The 17,303-nt window shown below is 37.9% G+C and overlaps 1 protein-coding gene across 3 annotated transcripts in view; it reads right to left on the reverse strand.

The window, feature by feature from the left end:
* LOC149323271 (dynein axonemal heavy chain 6-like) overlaps positions 1 to 17,303 on the reverse strand; it is a 187,108-nt gene that overhangs the window by 114,065 nt on the left and 55,740 nt on the right. For all 3 annotated transcript variants that reach the window (XM_089488669.1, XM_089488670.1, XM_089488671.1), the window contains 9 exons: positions 16,722 to 16,877; positions 14,291 to 14,452; positions 12,798 to 12,935; positions 12,543 to 12,710; positions 8,710 to 8,858; positions 6,341 to 6,448; positions 1,641 to 2,196; positions 780 to 902; positions 321 to 503 (listed from right to left, as the gene is read on the reverse strand). In XM_089488669.1, the coding sequence (XP_089344795.1) occupies positions 321 to 503; positions 780 to 902; positions 1,641 to 2,196; positions 6,341 to 6,448; positions 8,710 to 8,858; positions 12,543 to 12,710; positions 12,798 to 12,935; positions 14,291 to 14,452; positions 16,722 to 16,877 (1,743 nt within the window). The remainder of the gene's footprint in view (positions 1 to 320; positions 504 to 779; positions 903 to 1,640; positions 2,197 to 6,340; positions 6,449 to 8,709; positions 8,859 to 12,542; positions 12,711 to 12,797; positions 12,936 to 14,290; positions 14,453 to 16,721; positions 16,878 to 17,303) is intronic.

A 17,303-nucleotide genomic window follows, 5' to 3' on the forward strand; every position in this document is an offset into this window, starting at 1 on the left:
CCGCACGTCGCGCCCCAGAAGTGACACCGCGAGTACGCGCTTTGGCACTTGCAGCGTCTCTTCCGGGTTGCCGGAAGGAACGCGGTTTTCACGCTCCTTCTTTGCAGCGCGGAGGAGTCGCGCGGTTTGGCTGCTGCGACTCCTCCACGCTGCAACAGGCAGCGGCCCGAGACTGCCCCTTTGGGGCGGTCTGTAACGGGCCTAAAAGACATAGGAAAGGATTATATGCTATTATAGTACTTCTGGTCTGGGAAAGGGAAAAACCTTTTTCCATACCCTGCAAACAGAAAGAATAGTTCATAGAAAGTAAACAGTTTTACCAGTTTCATACTTGGTCCTCCCTTTCCAAGTAGCAATGATTCCAGTAAACAACAGAGAGCTGCAACTTTACTGATATCCACTTGTGCTATAGCTTGTGTACACTTTTTGTGCACATATTTTAGACCATCTTCAACATAACGGCAAAAGAGTTCAAACAAATATGTTCTTGTTTCTTCATTGAGCTAAAATAACAACAAATATTTATATTGTTTTCATAATCCTTTAAAGATACGAACATCTATTCCAGAAGAAAGGATTTTACATATTAATTTATATGTAAAACATACATCTCTTTCTCTCTAATAGGTCACTGTCTTCATGCTAAAAGAATTACGACCCACAGTGTGGACTGAAGATATTTGGTAGTTACCAGGAGACAGAGAATATTGTGTTTCACCTGACAAATGAAATAAAGAATTTAAACACTCTTGTATTTAAATTGATTTCATAAAACCTACTTTTTCTTCAAGGCCTGCCATCCATGTTTTTACATATGGGATCCACTTCAGGTCTTCTGGGTCAATGTATACCATTCCACATCGGCTTACTGTGGCAGGTGAAGCAACCCTTAAGTCTTCAACCTGAAAGTCATGGATAGTGCACATATTTCTACACATGCAAAAAAGACAAAATAGATACCTGGACATAGACATTTCATAAGTATCTTTAGCCTATCTTATAATTTTTTTTAAAAAAAAATCAAATTACGAAGAATGTGTTGCCTTTAACTCATAATAGTACTTCCTCAGCTTCCATTGGCCTGTTACAGACAGCCAAAATAAAGCTGCTTCAAGTCACAGTGGAGGTATGGTGTTTCAATGATGCATGCGTCCTAAGAGTCCAGAAGCCACACCAAAGCCACGCTCCAGTCCTTAGGTCTGGAGCGTGACTTTGGTGCGACTTCTGGACTCTTAGGATGTATGCATCATTGAAACACCATACCTCCACTGTGACTCGAAGCAGCTTTATTTTGGCTGTCTGTAACAGGCCATTATTTTGTTCTATCTTAAAGAACATGGGTTTTGTTAAAGTGTGAATACTGAAAATAACAAGAGTGAGGTTGAATATTTCCACATCATGTTGACTATCCTCTGAAAGAATGTAAAAAACAACTATCTTGCAGATAATAATGAAATCTCCTATTTTACCCACTCTACATTCAAACAGATTCTCTGTTTGCAACTCCTCTAGCTCTCAAAGTACTCTTTAGGAGGTTTAAATGGTGATTCTTCTGAGTTCAAGAACAGAATTACAACAAACTGTGGTTACATATTGAATGACATATTAGAAAGGAATCTGAAGCCAAGAAATAAAAATACCTCAAACATCATATGAATAGAAGGTGTGAGTTTGATTCTTTCACTGTTAGCCAAACAAAGCATCTTGTTATCATCCAGAACAGTGTTTAGGTTTTCAATCCATAAAGCATCCACTGGTCCATCACTGATTATCCATTTATGATCTTCAGAGGTGTCGACCACAGCAGCTCGAACACTAAGAGCCATTAAGCCATCTTTCCATTCCAGGGTTAAATTGTTAACTTCACCATAAAGTTCACCCATTGTGATTGATTTAGGATTCAGAACAAATGTTTTAACAGGCTGGTAGAAAGGATTTTGCTCACCCGCTTCATGCAATGCACCTAGCGTGTCTGCCAGTATTTGGTAAACTGTCGTTTTTCCACCTCCTGTTGGGCCAACAAGCATGACACCATGCCTTACCAGCATAGTTTCATAAAGTTGTATAACTTTGTGAACCATGGTATCTTCAGGCTGTAATCCTTTGGCAAGCATGATATCTATTATTGTTGACTGCAGCACTCCATAATCATGCTCTGGGATTACAACTCCAGGGAAAAGGTCAGATATAATCCCACTAACAGAAACAAAAAGAAAACAAAAGCTTTGCTTGTTTATTTAAAGTATTTATGCCCGATCTCTCCTGCATTCAAGACAATATTGAAACAAACAGCACAATAAACACACTAAACATTTTATATGGCAAAAGGAGTGTGGATCTGAGTTTACCTGCTAATTCTCTTTCTCTTTTTTTTTACAAGATGGGATGCTGGTCCATGGTCACACACAAAGTTAAAAATTGGAAAGAGGTGTAGAGAACCTTTCATTTCCAGTCCATTACTAGAACATGGAATAAACTCTAAAGGACAGCTACTAAATATAACTAAGATAAAACATGAGACGACAGAAAGGAAACACACTGGATTCAAAAGTCCCATACCTACAGCTGTCCAATGCATCTGCATCCTCTAAATTTCTACAGGAGTGGTATTGGTTTACACATTATAAATGGTTGTTTAGTGAGCAACATTTAAATTTAATTTATCTAGTTACTGCAAACACAGCTTCTCTGAGTAAAGTTAAAAGATATTGCATTTATAGTGTTGTGTATGAAGTGGTCTAGAAACGTAAAGTGCTATGAAGTATTCATCTAAATTTCTACAGGAGAGGGATGGGGTAGATTGCCCTATCCTGGAACTAGAATTAAGAAGGATTGACAGGCTAATTCATATCTTCCCTTATTTCCTATGACTCGTGTAATAAAGTGGAATGTAGAAAAGCAGTGTGAACTGCTAATCACAGTCTAATCTCACCACCTTCTGAATGACCCTCCTCTCAAAGCTAACATCTGCAAAGGAGAAAGATTTGAAGCCATACTTATTGAAGGTGTGGACCGACTGCAGACAATTCCTAAGAATGGGTAACTTGTATGTGCAACTGAGGGAGTCCCTGAGCTCCTAGAGGTAGTACAGGTATGCACCTTTGTCCATAAGGACGATGATCTGAAGGAACAAATTAGGCCTAGAATGCAAAGTGGTTTATGGTGGACATCAACATGGCTATGGGAAACTTAAAAGAAATGAGGATGCATCACTTTTGGATATTTTTGATTGCTGTTGGTTGATCAAAATGCTTTTCAATATTTAGATTTGTTATGGAATGGTTCCTTTGGCAGCTGGAGGAAAAACAGTAACACTGGGTGATGAGCAACTATCTCGTGCAAACCAGCTTGGGTATGTACTATTTCTGCATCAGTTTATCACATTTATACAATCTAAAGATGTATCCATTTATCATATCTATATAATCAATAATTTGCCATCCTGCTGTATATATAACGCTGTTTCATTTTGGCAAATCCTTGAAGCTCATTTTGGCTGGGATCTGAATGGATCATATCCTAGGGGGCAGGGGGGATTTCTTCTTGGTAGGGTTGGCACTAAGATGAATCCCTGGTTACGTTTTGGAACACAGAGATTACTTCCACAGATGGCATGATTGCTCCCAAGAACTCTCTCCCACTGAGCAGAGTTTGTACAGCAGCGTTCATAAAGCTCCACAATATATATATATAGGAGCTGAGGGTAATGAAGCAAGATGGTAGACAACTAGAATGTAATTAGTACAGAAATCCTCATGACAAGCCTCAATTAAGTCTACTATGTGGTGTTGGCGAAGAAACAATTCTTTACATAGAATTTACTTTTTTAGTGTTGTCCAACACAGCTTTTCTTAGTCATTTAAAACCTTCTGTAATCTATCCCAGGGAGTGATGCTGGAACTCTCAGAAACATATTGTGACATACAAAGATCTTGTAGCACATTTGAGACTAACTGTGCAAACGAAGTTATAGCACAAGCTTTTGTAGACTTGGTCTACTTCCTCAGGTCTACGAAAGCTGATGTTACAACTTCTTTTGCACAATCTCTATAGTGCTACAGGACCATTTTGCATACTGATATTCCTGACTAACATGCCTATGTTTGGGTCCAGAGTGTCAGAAAGATGTCATCTACTTATACAAGCCAGTGTGAGGTTTAAGATCTGCAGGGGAAGGCTTTCAGTTTGCAAGTTCTTTGGCGAGGATTTGGCAGACAGCCTTCTTTATGGCTGCTCCCAGGCTGTGGCACCTCCTTCCATGGGACATCCAGTTGGTCTCTTTCTGCTTTGTTTCTGCCAGCAGTTGAAGGTATTTTTATTCAAGGAGGCCTCTGAATTTTAATTATGGAGCAGGAGTATGTGTGTGCCATTGTTTCCCTGTTGTTATATTATATTTTGTATGAGAAAGGCAAGGACTATATTTCAGATTCCTTTGGAGTTCTCAAAGGCTTTTGATACAATTGCCCATAATATTCTTCTGGGAAAATTTTGTATTTTAGAGGTGCTGCTTTGTCACTATGTGGTTTGTCTCCTCAGCTGAGTGGTGTTTAATCTGTCCTGCACTTTTTAATGGAAAATATCAGGCTTACAGTTTGTTGTTGTGTGCTTTTAAGTCATTTTTTACTTATGGCGACCCTAAGGCAAAGCTAACAAGGACTTTTCTTGGCAAGACTTGTTCAGGGGAGTTTTGCCATTGCCTTCCCCTGAGACTGAGAGTATGTGACTTGCCCAAGGTCAGTCAGTGGATTTCATGATTGAGACAGGAACTGAACTCTGGTCTTCAGAGTCTTAGTTCCACACAAACTACTACACATATAAATGGAAATGCACATGGTCTTGTGACTGGGATGTCTTTTTCCAGCTTAGGCTGATATATCAGTCGTGATCCTACCTCAACAGAGATCACCTTGCCATGAGGCTTTCTTTGGAAATAGACTGACAATTTCCATTAGTCAAGACCAAAGGTGCAAGACTGCTAACTGGAGGTGGATTACTTGATCATTGTATGCCTGTGCTTTGTCATCTGTATCAGCTTCAAGTCTATATCTGGGTTCAATTTAAACTACTGTTTTTGACCTTTAAAGAAATAAATTGTTAGGGGCTAAGTTCCTTGAAGAAATCCATGTGTTCCAGGACTTTGATGTTCTGGGGGCCTTCTGCAGGTGCTCCTATGAAATGAGATGTGGCAGTTGGCTACTGAAAAGAGGGTCTATTCTGTAGCGACTGCCCAGGTGAAATACTTTTACATTCTTCCAGGTTTTTAAAAACTTTTTTAAACAATTGAACAATTACTGGTACTGTAAGCTCTCCAGAGAGTCATGGAGAGTTCACACACACAAAGAGAGAGAGAGAGAAAGAGAAAGAGAAAAGAGAGAGAGAAGTGTTTTAACAAATAATACTTTAAATGGTAGAATTCAAAGATATAACTCTGTTAGTCTGTAGAATTAGTATGTGGAGAGATCTTGTAGCACCTTTGAGACAAACTGAAAGGAAGAAGTTGGCAGCATGAGCTTCATAGATTTCAGTCTACTTCCTCAGATGCTGGAAGTAAACTGAAGTCAACAAAGGCTCATGCTGCCAATTTCTTCCTTTCAGTTAGTCTCAAAGGTGCTACAAGAATACTTTAAATGAAACTTGGGACAGGGAAAAGGAACCACCACTGATAACTCTGATTTTTCTAGGGAGCATCCTGCATCAGAAGCTGGAAAGAGCCCTGGATCATTAAGAAAGTATGAGATCAGTTGTGATCCTATAGCTTTTTATTCAGAATGCAAATGACAGGTTACAACACCAAAAAGTAACATATACACACAGTCTGAGCTGCTTGATATTAGGCTGCAATTACATATCCTCTTACCTATGAGTAAGCTGAACAGACATGTAACTGATTCTAAAAATTGCTTTAGACATACAGACACCTACACAATTAAAACAATGAACTTACTGCAGAGTCAAGCTAAACACATTTTTAACTGAAATACAGAAAAGCTAAGAGACATAAAATCCATTTATCTTAATCTGGTATGACATTGTATTTAATTTCCATTATTTAAACTGTGCAATATAGTTAATATCTATTTACTTGTTGCTTTCTTTAATGGATATGCATTGAACTATTTTTAATTCTATTGTTACTTTAATTATATTTTAACTTTTCTATAGTGTGAATTTTTAAGCTATATTTGTTTTTACTTTGTCAATTACCTTGAGTGGGGAAAAGCAAGAATAATTAATATTATAACTAGTTCAACTGAAACATCAGAATAGCCAAATTCAGTGATAGAAAAATAAAAATCATGTCATTACTTTTTAAAAATAAATCTCAAAAGTAATAAGGTACCTGAACAGAACAGCATCATCTTTGAGAAATTTTGGGAGGTTGGAATCTCGTAGTGCTCTAATTAATACAACATCTTCATTAAGATTTGGATTCTCTCTTTTAAGTGATCTAAAATTATAGAAGAACAATGGTTTTCAAGTATACTTTAGTTAATAACATTCACGCTATTATTTACAGTTATTTTATGTCAATTAAGATAACAATAAATTCATAGTCAGCCTCCCTAAAAATTAGAAAATACCTAAGTTGCAGTTAAAGCAATGGACAACAGCAGTAAAACTGTGTTTATAATACAACTATTCCCTACTTGTGATTTGGTCAGTAACTTTACAAATCTTTGAAAGAAATAAAAGTGATGGATCTTGAATGTATTGTATACATATCTCCATTCTCCTTCCGGAGCTTGTGATCACTAAGCAAATAGCCCATTAGCAATGATTTGTACCCTGCCAGGTGATCAACAACCCTTTCATTTTTCAAGTAAATAGGTCAGGAATAAAAACAAGAGTTGCATCTTGCCTCCAGAAAATACCAGTGAGCTGTGAACTGCTTGTTCTATTCCAAGTTGCATGGACCTATGATAATCAGAACTACTTAAAAATATACAGATACCCATTGATTAAGAGTAGGGTGATACAGTGTGAACCACAGTCCCCAGAGGCCATATCTGAGGCACTCAAAAACTCTCCAATTCTGATTTTTAAAATAATAATAATAATAATAATAATAACCTTTTAAAATATTGGCTTTAGTGAACAACTATTTTTCCTAGTGTGACATTGGTGGTTGCCAAGTTTTTGTCTGAGGCAATCAGGATCAGAAAACAGCTAACTTCTGTATTAGGGAAAATGTCTGAAACAAGCTCAGTCTATATGACTTGACCAATTGTCCCTTGTCCCTTAATTTATTTTATGTTTGGTGAATTTGATTTTGCTGGCTCTTTGGGCCACAGTAAAGAATTGTTGTGGAACTAAAAATATTCTCCATGCAATTTTACCATTTTTGCCTTAATGTGCAGTCCGTTTTAGGTCCAAGACAGAGTTATTTTTAAAACCCAGAAGTAAACTGTAAGTTGTTTCTCTTTAATTCCTGGTTTTAAAAAGACCTTTCCTGGAGCAAAAACTGAATGGGGGAATCCAAATATGGCAAATTAAACAAACATCTATAAAACATAGGGGACATTTTGCTTACGCTAAAAGCTGTGCGCCGGAAAAGGTAATGGTGCATGCAGCTATGGTGCACGCAGCTATGGCGCGCATGCTGTTTTCAATTAGGCTCAAGCATACGCGGTATTTCCCTTACGTGGGGGGGGGGGTTCCAGAACAGATCACCCGCAGAAGAGAAGGGCGCACTGTATATATAAATTATAAAGTTGAAAACAAGAGATGCAGGGCATAGTGAGGGTTGCATAGCTATAGGGTCCTGGTGTGGGAGGGGACAATGTAACCCCCTAACCCCAACAGTTGCCTGCCCCTGACCTAGAGACTCCACTGTACTCACTGAGCTCCACTTAATCAGGAAGTAACTTTTTCCTACATGTACAGTCGACAGAGCTTTCTCCTGACAATGAAGATAAAATGTGAGCATCTGTACCCAGAGCATGTATGAGTTCATAGCTGTTATCAAAATGGTACTAATTTGGTATTTGTTTAAGTTAGGAAATTCATATTTTGAAGTTCACAAAGTATAGGGCTTATGATTTCTAGTCTAAGTGGAAACAGACAGTGATGACTAATATTTCATCACTGGTCTTCTCTTCAGATCTTCTGGTGAGCATGGGATACAATAAAGCTAAATCAATTATCAAACAATGGGTGGTAGATATAGAGGGACAACTGGATCTAGCTAGTATTCCAACCTTTATTGCTAATGATTCCAACAGATATTTGGCATCACCTATGGCATACTTGACAAAACTCAAAGTACCTAAACACCAGAGAGCCTTTACTCTGGCACAGTGTCATGCCCTTCATCTGTCCTTGATGGCCGATATAAGAAGACTTCTTTCTCAGACAAACTATGCCCCGTGACTCTGGCCAAACAGTAACAACACAGCATGTATTACTCCAGTGCTAATTTTATAGGGACATCCGCCTCAACCTTATTTCACCTCTATTATATAAATACCAAGGATTCACCAATCAATTTTATATTTTGTATAAATAGACTAGTACCAATCTTATCTTGCTATAGTGAAGGTGTGTAATCTGTAAGAATATTTTAAATTCCTGTGTTTAACCTGTGTTCTTACCTTCATTTATTCTGTATCACCTTTCTATGTATTGGTATATGACCATAATAAAGATTCTATTCTATTTGATTCATAATGTGTGGTTTTGTAAAATTTCATATAGTATGTAGATTCTTACCCAGCCATGACTAAGACTGATTTGACAGCTCTCATTCCAAAATCATAATGGTCCTGTTGAGAAAGCTGTTCACTACAGAGTTTGTACATCTGAGTCATTTTCCTTGCAAGTGTTTTACTTGATTCAAATCCTTCCGAGTATAAAATAACCTGAAGTACAAAAAGTGTATTAACTGTTGTTTCAAAACAAATAATGCATAAGCAAAACCCTACAAGTATACAATCTGACTCAAAGTGAAGCCACAGTAATATAAAACTGAAGCAAAGAATGCAATTCATATATATTATGAGTTTTTAAACATTCAGCATCCTTCTATCTGTGAAAGCAACAGAAGGTATCAAAGGTAAAATCTTAAGAGCTAGATTCTTAATATTCCTAAGAACTTACTTTCACAAGTATTTCTATTAAATAAAAGTGACTTTACTTCTGCTCAGCAATGAAAAAAATGCAAGGTTTAATATAGCAGAAATAGAGGATGAGATTCAACAACCTCTCAAACCAGCCAACAACTGTATGTGGGACACAGAGATACAAAAACAAATTATTCTTCCCCTTTCTATGCATAAGAATTGCAGACCTTATCTGGAACATATCACCTGAAGAGGCAAAGCAGAACAAGGCCCTTACCAAGGATTTTGCTGTTTTCGTGCCTTCAAGTCATTTCTGGTTTATGGTGACCTTAAGGCAAACGTATCATGGGTTTTTTTTGGCAAGATTTGTTCAGAAGAGGTTTGCTATTGCCTTTCCCAGAGGTTCAAAGAGTGTGACTTGCCCAAGGCCTCCCAATAGGTTTCCATGTCTTAGGAAGGATTCAAACATTGGTCTCTAGTGTAGTAATCCAATGCTCAAACAACTACACCAAATTATGTGCTAGTATTTTTTAGATGAAGCTTCATACCAAATGCATTACATCAGTTATGAACTAAGTCAGAATACAAAATTTGTATTTTGTTTTGCAAAGGCATGTTAAGGGAGAGAGCCTGTTTTTAAAAATAATAATGAAGGAGAATTGATGCTTGTTGTAACGATTCATTCTTGGATGGCTCAGAAAAGCAATTCGCAAGTTTGGGTTTATCCTGTGTGCTGGCTAATGTGCAGAAATTCCAAGTCTACAATTCTGTCCAGTAAAACAGTTGATTCCTATGCTTTCACTTTAGTTTCTTCTCAGGCCTGTGGTCAGTGTTGTATCCCACAGAATCCATTAGGTAAATACAGCGCGCCCACGTCATACGCGGGTGCACTTTATGCGGACTTGAGCTTATGAGCTCAAGCCGCCGGGCAGAGCGTCCCATTCAATTGAATGGGTGCGTGCGCCCGTGGCACCCGCGCACTGCCATGCATGAGCCCCATTGTTTCCAATGGGGCTTGAGCATAGGCGGAATTCGCTTTACGTGGAGGGATCCGGAACGGATCCCCCGCGTAAGGAGAGGGTCGACTGTATAGAATCATAGAATTGTAGAGCTGGAAAAGACCACAAGGGCCATCCAGTCCAACCCCCTGCCATGCAGGAAATCTCAATCAAAGCATACCCGACAGATGGCCATCCAGCCTATGCTTAAAGACCTCCAAAGAAGGAGACTCCACTACACTCTGAGGGAGTGTGTTCCACTGTCGAACAGCCCTTACTGTCAGGAAGTTCCTCCTAATGTTGAGGTGGAATCTCTTTTCCTGCAGCTTGCATCCATTCTTCCAGGTCCTGTTCTCTGGAGCAGCAGAAAACAAGCTTGCTCCCTCCTGAATATGACATCCCTTCAAATATTTAAACAGGGCTATCTTAACCCTCTTTTCTCCAGGCTAAACATCCCCAGCTCCCTAAGTCGTTCCTCATAGGACATGGTTTCCAGACCCTTCACCATTTTAGTCACCCTCCTTTGGACACGTTCCAGTTTCTCAATGTCCTTTTTGAATTGTGGTGCCCAGATCTGGACACAATATTCCAGGTGGGGCCTGACCAAAGCAGAGTACAGTGGCACTATTAAATATATGTAAATATATGCATTCATATTTATTTATTTTTTAACATGCAGCCACCTTTAAGGCAGGAGTGGGTTGCTTTTCTGGTAAGTACCAATCACTTGTACCCAAGCCCTCTTTCATCACAGAACGGGTATAGCTGCCACATCTGCAAAACTGGCTGCAACACAGTGTGCCAAAACGTGACCCTGTGAAGAATATATCAAGCTATTTTATAATGCCATGTAAACGTCAATGGTTCTTTCCACACAGTGGCATTGCAAACATCCTCAAGAAATGCTGACATCACATATGCTGTGCTCATTGACATCTGTGAAATGAAATGAAGTCAAACATTCTGGGTCCCAGAAACCTTCACCAGATCATAACAAAGAAATATATACGCCTTTATCCAAAGTACAATTACAGTCTTGGATACTTTATTTCATAACTTCTTCACATTAAGCAAGACAAATGATGTCTTGGTCCTTCCAATATGTTTGAACCTTTTAATGTATGCCTTTATAGAATGCATCACATCTAATGTGTACCATTTCTTTTCTAGCTCATGAGTTGGATTTGGATAAAAATTTGGCAAGTTTATTGATTGAAACAGGCCCTTATTTAAACAACACTTTGTAAAAAGGTGGGAGTTAATACCAAAGTCAATTTTTCATATTCCATTTACACAGTCTGGAATATGCTCTCATCTTTGACATCTGACTAGCTGATGTTATTGCTACCAAAAATTACTTTAAAGGTCAACTGCCTTAATGAAGATTCCTGTAATGGCTCAAATTGCAGTTGTGTAAATATATTTAACACTAAATTTAAGTTTCATGATGGAAATCTATGCAATGTCAAGCCCCTTTGTTTGACAATCTAATATCTTACAAACATTCCTTAATTAACCGTAAATTCATACTACCCCTTCTGAAAAGGTACAGTAACTCTGCTTTCTTATTTTTGCGCCCATTTAAAATTTTATCATACTTAAGCCTAACATTGCTTAGTCTGCTTTTCTCTTTACCATTACTTGCATTTATGATTGATTTAATTGCATTTGAGAAACACTGTCTGAATCACTCTCACTTGTAGTTAAAGATTTTTTCCTCTGTCCTTTGTTATTTGAAGCATCAGAAGTCCACTGTCTTCTGGCCATCTGGGCATTTGGTTGTTGTGTGTCTTCAAGTCATTTCTGATTCCTGGCAACCCTAAGGGGTTTTCTTGGCAAGTTTCTTCAGAGAGGGTTTGCCACTGCCATCCTCTGAGACTGAGAGTGTGACTTGCCCAAGGTCATCCAGTGAGACTCCATGGCTAAGCCAGAATTTGAACTCTGATCTCCAGAATCATAGTCCAATGTTCAAACCACTACTCCACTCTGGCTGGGCATTACTCATATTTATATTAATGGGGGGGGGGGGGCTGGGGGGCAGTCACTGACAGTCAGAATCCTTTGCCAATTCATCAATGCTTTGTCTCCCCGCCCCCACATTTTTTCAGAATCACCTCTCCTGAAGCTACAATCTCTTCTCAAACAATCTCTTCTTCTTTTGTGTAACCTCCATTGCCCAAATTATCCCCTAATTTTACTTGACAGTGAAAGACAAAAATATGTAGTTGACTAAGCAGGAAAATTAAAAATTGAAGTGAAGGTACAGGAGTCAACTGTTCTAAGGGAAAATCATTTTAGACTTGGAACTCCTGCACATGAGCTGGCACACAGGGATAAATGAAACTCTGTGGATTGATTCTCTGGGCCATCCAGAATGTGTAACTTTAATTCCCATCAAAGGAACTGATACAGTGCATTATTCTCATGTGGTAATGCTGTTCTTAAACATCTCTGGCATACTAATGAAATGTATTTTTTAAAATACCTCAGCAATCAAAGCATAGTTGGGAACCATCATTGAAAATGGCCTGAAGAGCGCTTTTAAATTGTCAGGTAATTCTGTTCGTCCAGCATAGCCAGGATTCATTGTAATGAAGGCTGCGCAAGTCATAATCAATTTTATTTCACGCCCTTCAAACATAAACCGACTGAGCTGTTTTAAAAAGAAGGAAAAGGATTACATTAAAAAATGTTAAAAACTTGAACAGACCTTCTGTCATCCAGAAACTGTAGATATTACCTTTGCAGCTTTTGCATTCCTAATTGTAATCAGTTGCTGGGCAATTACAGACAAAACTTCAATATCAATTCTATTGAATTCATCAAAGCAGCACCAGGCTCCCGACTGTGCCAAACCGCTGAAGAAACGTCCCATCATCTGAAACAATATTCATATATTCTAGTAATATTAGTATTTTCTCGCTAGCATGAGTCAAGCACACCATTTCAAATCAACTATAATATCAGCTAATACATTCCTTCAAAGTAGAATTAAAGATATGCATGTATTCATCTCACATGAGGACCACATTGTATGGTCCATCTTGTGGCAGAAGTCTGAAGAAAATACTTTTTTCCTATAACTTTCCATAGTAACGTAATTTACTGGTATTATATGTGGAGATGATTAATTTGTCAAACATAAAATCATCATGGCAAAAACAGCTTTACACTTTGCTGTAATTATGACCTATTTAGTTCAGGCATAATGTTGATGCAGGCTTACGGCTTGTACATGTATCTGAGTCTGATCAGATAATTAATCATAATTTATTGGGGACAAAACAACCAGGATCATAAACTACATTTTGAAGTCTGCTTGTGAATCTTGGCATGTCTTTATGTCTGAACATTTTGTCCTGGTTTAATGCTAACTTTTTTGTAGCATCAGGCCTTTACTGTTCTTCAGAGGACTAAGGGAAGACTGAAAACCAACAATATGGTTCAAACACACTTCATGATGCTTTCCTAGACCTTTATCTCCTTCTTCACTCTGACTGGAGTTACACCATTCCGTGCATCTGCTACCTTCCAAGCAGAATGGCATGGTAAACATTTTAAGGGACCATGGATGTTTTGGGTCATATCTAATGGGAGATGGATATTTTAAAAGCAGATCTTTGCTCTTAGCATTAGTAAACTGTCAAACGTTCAACAAATGCAATTACACATAGCACTGTCCTTTTACTTCCTGTTAATTCTGTTCCTGCAGCAATTAAGTCACCTCCTTTTTTAAAGGACTAAAGATCTTGCTAATCTATTTTTCTGCTTGCTTTGGAAGATTGAGTAGTCATGAAAAAGCAATATTTTATTAATTTTATAATCTTGTTTGTGGTTTTAGATTTTGTGCCGTAGGTAGGCTTTTGTTTCTATTTTGAATTGTGTTTTTCTCTCCTTTGTAAAGCGCTATATAAAGCCTATGGTGCTATACAAATAAATGCAACAACAATAATAAAAAGGAAGTAATTTCCTTAAAGTATTACCTGGCTAACAGCCATTGGGTGAACACCACACCCTTCAAAAGTGGTCTATTACTAGTTGATCTTTTCGCAACCCCTAGCCCTACAATTGGTCATAACATCCAATGGTTATTTTTATTTTATTTTGTTCAAGATCATTGGCTTGTTATGATATAGCATTTGATTGTTTATAGAAATTATAAACTGCAGGTTCCTAGTGAGAATTATAACTGCTTGCATGCTCTCATTTTGTTACCGCATCCAGGTTTCACACCTTGTAATCCAAGCCATCTGAACAGTTGAACACAACACACTGGATGGCAAGTGCTTTTGCAAGATCTTTAGTTGTCTCTGTTTTGCCAGTACCAGCAGGTCCAGCTGGGGCTCCACCTAGGTCAAGCTGCAGTGCTCCCATAAGGCAGAGGTAGCAACGATCCTAATGAGAGTCACAGCATAAAAAAAATACATGTGCATGGATATTGAATACCACTATAACAGATGACAGAATTACAATAGCCCTGCAGTATAATCCTAGTTCTGAATCATTATCCGAAACACAATATTCTACCTCTAGAAATTAAAAGCTGATTGTTTGGAGGTTCTAGCAGGGGAGCGCAGCTATCGTATACCCTTGACCGAAGAACGGTACGGTCGTCCTCTTCCACCGAGCGCGCAGCTTCGGGAGGGACGCACATGGAGCGGTGAGGGAGGAAGGGGACACCCGCCTAGCCAGCCAGATCAGCCAAATCAACCCTGGCGATCAATGGGGTGACAGATGTCTCAGCCAGATCGCCCTCACTAACTATGTTACATTTTATTGTTTAATTGTTAACTATTCTATTTTATCTGTTTACTAGTATATTCTTTAGCACATATTGTATATCTTTCGGATATATATAAGCTGTATACAAGTAGTGCATATTCTGGTCCTGGTGCACGCTTAGGTTATGCATATGTATTTATATTGTATGGAGGTTTATTGCACCTAGTGCACTATATTTACATTTTATATATAGCTTTGTGATACTGTTTTTTATTATGTTACTAGTATTTTGAAACGGCCCTTGGACTACTCAATAAATTGTTTGTTTGTTTGTTAAAAGCTGATTGCATGTGTTTTATATGATTCTTAGAGGCTTTTTACACTGCACAGATATGGTGCTATGGTTCCACATGAACCATCATGGTCCATCTTATGGAATCCTGGGATGTGCCATTTAGAGAAAAGTATTTACAATTCTCAACCAGAGCTGAAGTGCCTCGTGAAACTAAATTTCAGGATTCCATGGTATGTAGCCATGGTGGTTTACATGCAGTCATAGTGCTATAACTATGTACTGTGAAAGGACACTTAAAAAGAGTCTGCTACACTCATCCCTCCACATTTGCGGGTATGACTTTTGCAGATTTTATTATTTATGCATTTTATTAATATGTTCTCTCTAGGAATATCTAGGTCCTCCAGCGCAACTCTATGGTCAACTTTAACCAAAAGTTGCACCTAGGGATTCCTAGAGAGAACACGCCACTAGGCATTTGTGGCTCCTCCAGCACAATTCTATGGTCAATGTCTGGCAGATGTTGACCACAGAGTTCCCCTGGAGGACCTAGAGATTCCTAGAGAGGTGTTCTCTTAGATAAAAACATAGTGTTTTTGTTATTTGCAGATTTTCCACATTCACGGGGGTCCTGTGCCCCTAACCCCATTGAATGTGGAGGGAAAAGTGTATTCCCTAAATGACCTTGTCACATATGGCATGGAATAACATTAGTAGAAATTATTTCCACATGCCAGAGACAGGAAGGGTAAAACCTCTACTTTCACAAATAAGGCCAAATTTTAATAATCCTAGTAAATTTTAGGTCAAGGTGTGTTTTATCTTATGTTTTAGGTCAAATTTTAGATCACGCATGCCTTTTAGATTAGTATGAACAATAGCTGCCATTACCTCTGTGTTACATGCCAAGTAAATTAGGAGGATTGTCTGAGGAAGTGACCCAAACTCTTTACTTGTCTCAGTTAATTATGATATCCATATGAAAGAAGATGCTCCCTGGGATAACCTGAACTAAATTGTTTAAAGCTAAGAGTAAATCTACACTGTAGAAATATTGCAGTTTAAAACCACTTTAAGTAGCTCCATCCTATGCAATACTGGGATTTGTAGTTTTACAAGGTCTTTGGCTTTCTCTGCCAAAGAGTGCTGATGCTTCACATATCTATAAACCTCAGGATTCTATAGGATGGAGCCATGGCAGTTAAAGTAGTATCCAACTGCACCATTTCTACAGTGGAGATGCACCCTTAGACAAAGATAATTCAGAGTGCAGGTTTTATCCCTACCCCACTTAATTTGCTAACAAATTTAACATATTTTTATACAGAAAATAGTTTGAAAACAAAAGATGATGGATGTTATTTATAACAAATCTAATGAAAACAATTTAACAATAACAACTTTATGTTTTCTTTTAATGGTCATGTTTTTAATTGCTTTTAATTTTATTGTTGGATTAATTAACTGTTCCAGTATTGAATAATGTGAATTTTTCAACTTTATCCATTTTAACTTGTAATATTTGAATCACAAGCCATGAAAAAGGCAGGATATAAATAAATATAACAGCTATGACTATTACCTCTACTATATGAACTCTCTCTTATATCTCCAAGTATATTCACGCAGATGAAGTCAAAGTCTTACCGTGAGTGGAGTTATCACTAATCTGGGGCATGCCCCCAAGTATTCATAGCCATACGTATACTGAGATAAAGCCATTCTAGCCACACAGTTATCCAGATCGAGGTCCCAATAATAACGCAATTGCCTTTGCCAATCAAAATTATCAACAGTATCCACCTTTATAAAAATAGATAGATAGATATTATAACATTGTAAATCAACAAATATTTACATTAAATAAATAAATAAATAAATAAATAAATAAATACTGTATATACTCATCTAGAAATTTTGTCAAAAAATTAATCCAAAAAACCTAAATCAACTTATCCATATACTGTACTTTGACTCTTATTAAAAAGGGACCATTCCCCTGGTGAAAGGCAAAAGTGTAATTTGTTATGGAACCACTAACCCCCCCCCTCCTGCTCTCTCATCCATCCTGTCTTTAGTCTTGAGTGCAAAAAGTTAGGCCTGCTGGAATTTTGTAAGTTCTTTGCCATTGTTTGCTTCATCCTTAAGATCCTTTGTTACATGCCCCTAAGTTTTAACCTTGACTTATCCACAGGTCACATCAAAATCCATAATTTGGTCCCAAAACCT

The sequence above is a fragment of the Sceloporus occidentalis genome, unplaced genomic scaffold (assembly GCF_023333645.1).
Source record: "Sceloporus occidentalis isolate IW3139 unplaced genomic scaffold, rSceOcc1.0.p SCAF_1, whole genome shotgun sequence".
In the NCBI taxonomy this organism is placed as follows: domain Eukaryota; kingdom Metazoa; phylum Chordata; class Lepidosauria; order Squamata; family Phrynosomatidae; genus Sceloporus; species Sceloporus occidentalis.